We start from the raw sequence: 2744 nt of genomic DNA on the forward strand, positions 1-2744 counted from the left end.
GTGTGATGCTTTACAAACCGAACCAGGAATTCATGATTAACCAAGTGGAAAGGAGAGCAGTGAGTTGGCCCTCTCTCTCATTTGAGCTGATGTCCATTCATTTATTAATAGAGGATATCTGTCCAAAGGGTTGGTGCTCCTCAATCTTCTGATATTGTCAAGGCCTCTGGTGATGATGCCATTAAGTTAGTATGCCCCAATATTCCTTAAAGTTGTTAAAAAATTGGGCCAAAGTCCCTGTACTATAGTACAAGGTCATTGGTCAAATTTTGCCAAAAATGCCAAGGAGAGAATTCTTCATTTTTACTATATTTTCTGATGCATATAGATGTTCTTATGTTGTATAGAAAGTTTGAGCCGATTCCGATCAAAGTTGGATTTTTTATGAATTTTTCAAGTTACTCAAAAATTGGGCCAAAGTCCCTGTACTATAGTACAGGGTCATTGGTCAAATTTTGCCAAAAATGTCAAGGAGAGAATTATTCATTTTTACTATATTTTTTATGCATATAGATGTTCTTATGTTGTATAGAAAGTTTGAGCTGATTCCGATCAAAGTTGGATTTTTTATGAATTTTTAAAGTTACTCAAAAATCGGGCCAAAGTCCCTGTACTATAGTACAGGGTCATTGGTCAAATTTTGCCAAAAATGTCAAGGAAGGAATTTTTCATTTTTACTATATTTTCTGATGCATATAGATGTTGTTATGTCATATAGAAAGTTTGAGCTGATTCCGATCAAAGTTAGATTTTTTATGAATTTTTAAAGTTACTCAAAAATCGGGTCAAAGTCCCTGTACTATAATAATAGTACAGGGTCATGGGTCAAATTTTGCCAAAAATGTTAAGGAGAGAATTTTTCATTTTTACTATATTTTCTGATGCATATAGATGTTGTTATGTCGTATAGAAAGTTTGAGCTGATTCCGATCAAAGTTAGATTTTTTATGAATTTTTAAAGTTACTCAAAAATCGGGCCAAAGTCCCTGTACTATAATAGTACAGGGTCATGGGTCAAATTTTGCCAAAAATGTTAAGGAGAGAATTTTTCATTTTTACTATATTTTCTTATGCATATAGATGTTGTTATGTTGTATAGAAAGTTTGAGCTGATTCCGATCAAAGTTAGATTTTTTATGAATTTTTAAAGTTACTCAAAAATCGGGCCAAAGTCCCTGTACTATAGTACAGGGTCATTGGCCAAATTTCCTCAAAAATGTCAAAAGAGAGACTTCTTCATTTTTATAAATTTTTCTGATGTATATACATGTACTTATGTCGTCTAGAAAGTTTGAGTGGATTCTGATCAAAATTAAATTTTTTACGAATTTTTAAAGTTGCTCCAAATGCCATGTACATGTACATACAGTATATTATAACTCTAGTACTTGTCAGTATGATTACTTTAATCCTTAAAAAAATAGTAGCTGGAATTAGTAATTGCTCTTTACAATGTCATTAGGTGTGTAGAGTCGGTCTCTGATAGTGTCTTGTGTCATTTCAAAGAAGCAGCTGAGAAGTTGATTGAGGAGAAAGGCCCAGAGAATGCACTCTGTGCTGCTCTGGCTTACATCACTGGGTTTACTGAGCTCACCGCAAGATCACTGCTAACCTCTGAAAAGGTTAAAAAAGGATTTTAAAGAGTTTTTTTTTTTCTACAATTCTTAGCCAAACTGAGTGAACTCTTACTTCTTTTCTCCCTCTCCTATTCCAGGGCTACACAACGTTTATGTTTTCCGGTGAACAAGAGGTTCGTTCTCCAGGCTACTTTTGGAATATAGTGGAGAGACTGTGAGTTGTATAAAATCACGATGATTAATAATAATGATAAATAAATCACAAAGGTCATACAGCCCCATTTTTATGACATGTTTCAATGCCGTTATGCTATGTAGAAAGTTTAACCAATCTCGATCACTAATTCTTGAGTTATGAGAATTCCAATAAACATTTGACTCTTATTTCAGTACTCTCTCGCTGTATTTGTTTTGTATAATAGATTTGGAGAGGAAGCAAGAAGATCAGTAAGAGGAATGAGACTATGCAGTGACAATAAGGTGCTTAATGAAGAAATCAATGTTATTATTTATTTCATTATATAGAGTGTGGTATTTGATCTCCCAAGCAATACTGCAAAGCAATTTGAGGTAAGGACAAGAATAGTATATAATATCAGTTAATTCAGTTTTGAACCTTGTACGGAGGCTTCATTGCTGTGATGTAAAGATTGAGGGAGATTACGCTTTTGTTATTTTTTGCTAGTCCTCCTGCGGTACTTCAAAAGGAATAACAGTCTCTATACCTCAGACTCTCCCTGAATTGAAGCCACGCCCAAACGAGTTTTACCAGCGCCAGCAGCAGCAGTCACGTAATGGCCGGTGGTCATTTGGGAGAGGAGGAGGAGGAGGAGGGTCTGGTAGGGGGCGTGGCAACTGGAGAACTAGCAGAAAATAATGTAATTATAACTTATTATTTATTCATTATTCTTAATTAATTATTATTAATTAATAATTATTTATTATTTATTATTTAGTACTAATTTGATTTCTGACCCATTGATAGTTAAGATTACATGATGTGTTCTATATTTTACATCAAATTTTGATTATCTTAAATTAACTATTAAATCATGACCTAAATCAAACTCTTGTTAAACTATAGCTTCTCATTATATGTAATTATTTATGCTATGCTATGCTTCAAAAAAAGAATCGTAAATTATTAAACAAATTATTAGTTTTATG

General features: G+C 33.2%; 1 protein-coding gene across 1 annotated transcript; it reads left to right on the top strand.

Annotated features, from left to right (window-relative positions):
* Positions 1-6: 6 nt before the first annotated feature.
* LOC105314224 (ATP-dependent RNA helicase DDX50-like) lies at positions 7-2639 on the top strand. Its single transcript, XM_020001598.1, has 7 exons — positions 7-59; positions 112-185; positions 1463-1622; positions 1715-1791; positions 2000-2057; positions 2103-2147; positions 2263-2639. The coding sequence occupies exons 1-7, from the start codon at positions 33-35 to the stop codon at positions 2452-2454; spliced, it is 633 nt and encodes a 210-aa protein (XP_019857157.1). The 5' UTR covers positions 7-32; the 3' UTR covers positions 2455-2639.
* The last annotated feature ends 105 nt before the right edge of the window (positions 2640-2744 follow it).

The sequence above is a fragment of the Amphimedon queenslandica genome, unplaced genomic scaffold (genome assembly GCF_000090795.2).
Source record: "Amphimedon queenslandica unplaced genomic scaffold, v1.1 AMPQUscaffold_13054, whole genome shotgun sequence".
NCBI lineage: Eukaryota > Metazoa > Porifera > Demospongiae > Haplosclerida > Niphatidae > Amphimedon > Amphimedon queenslandica.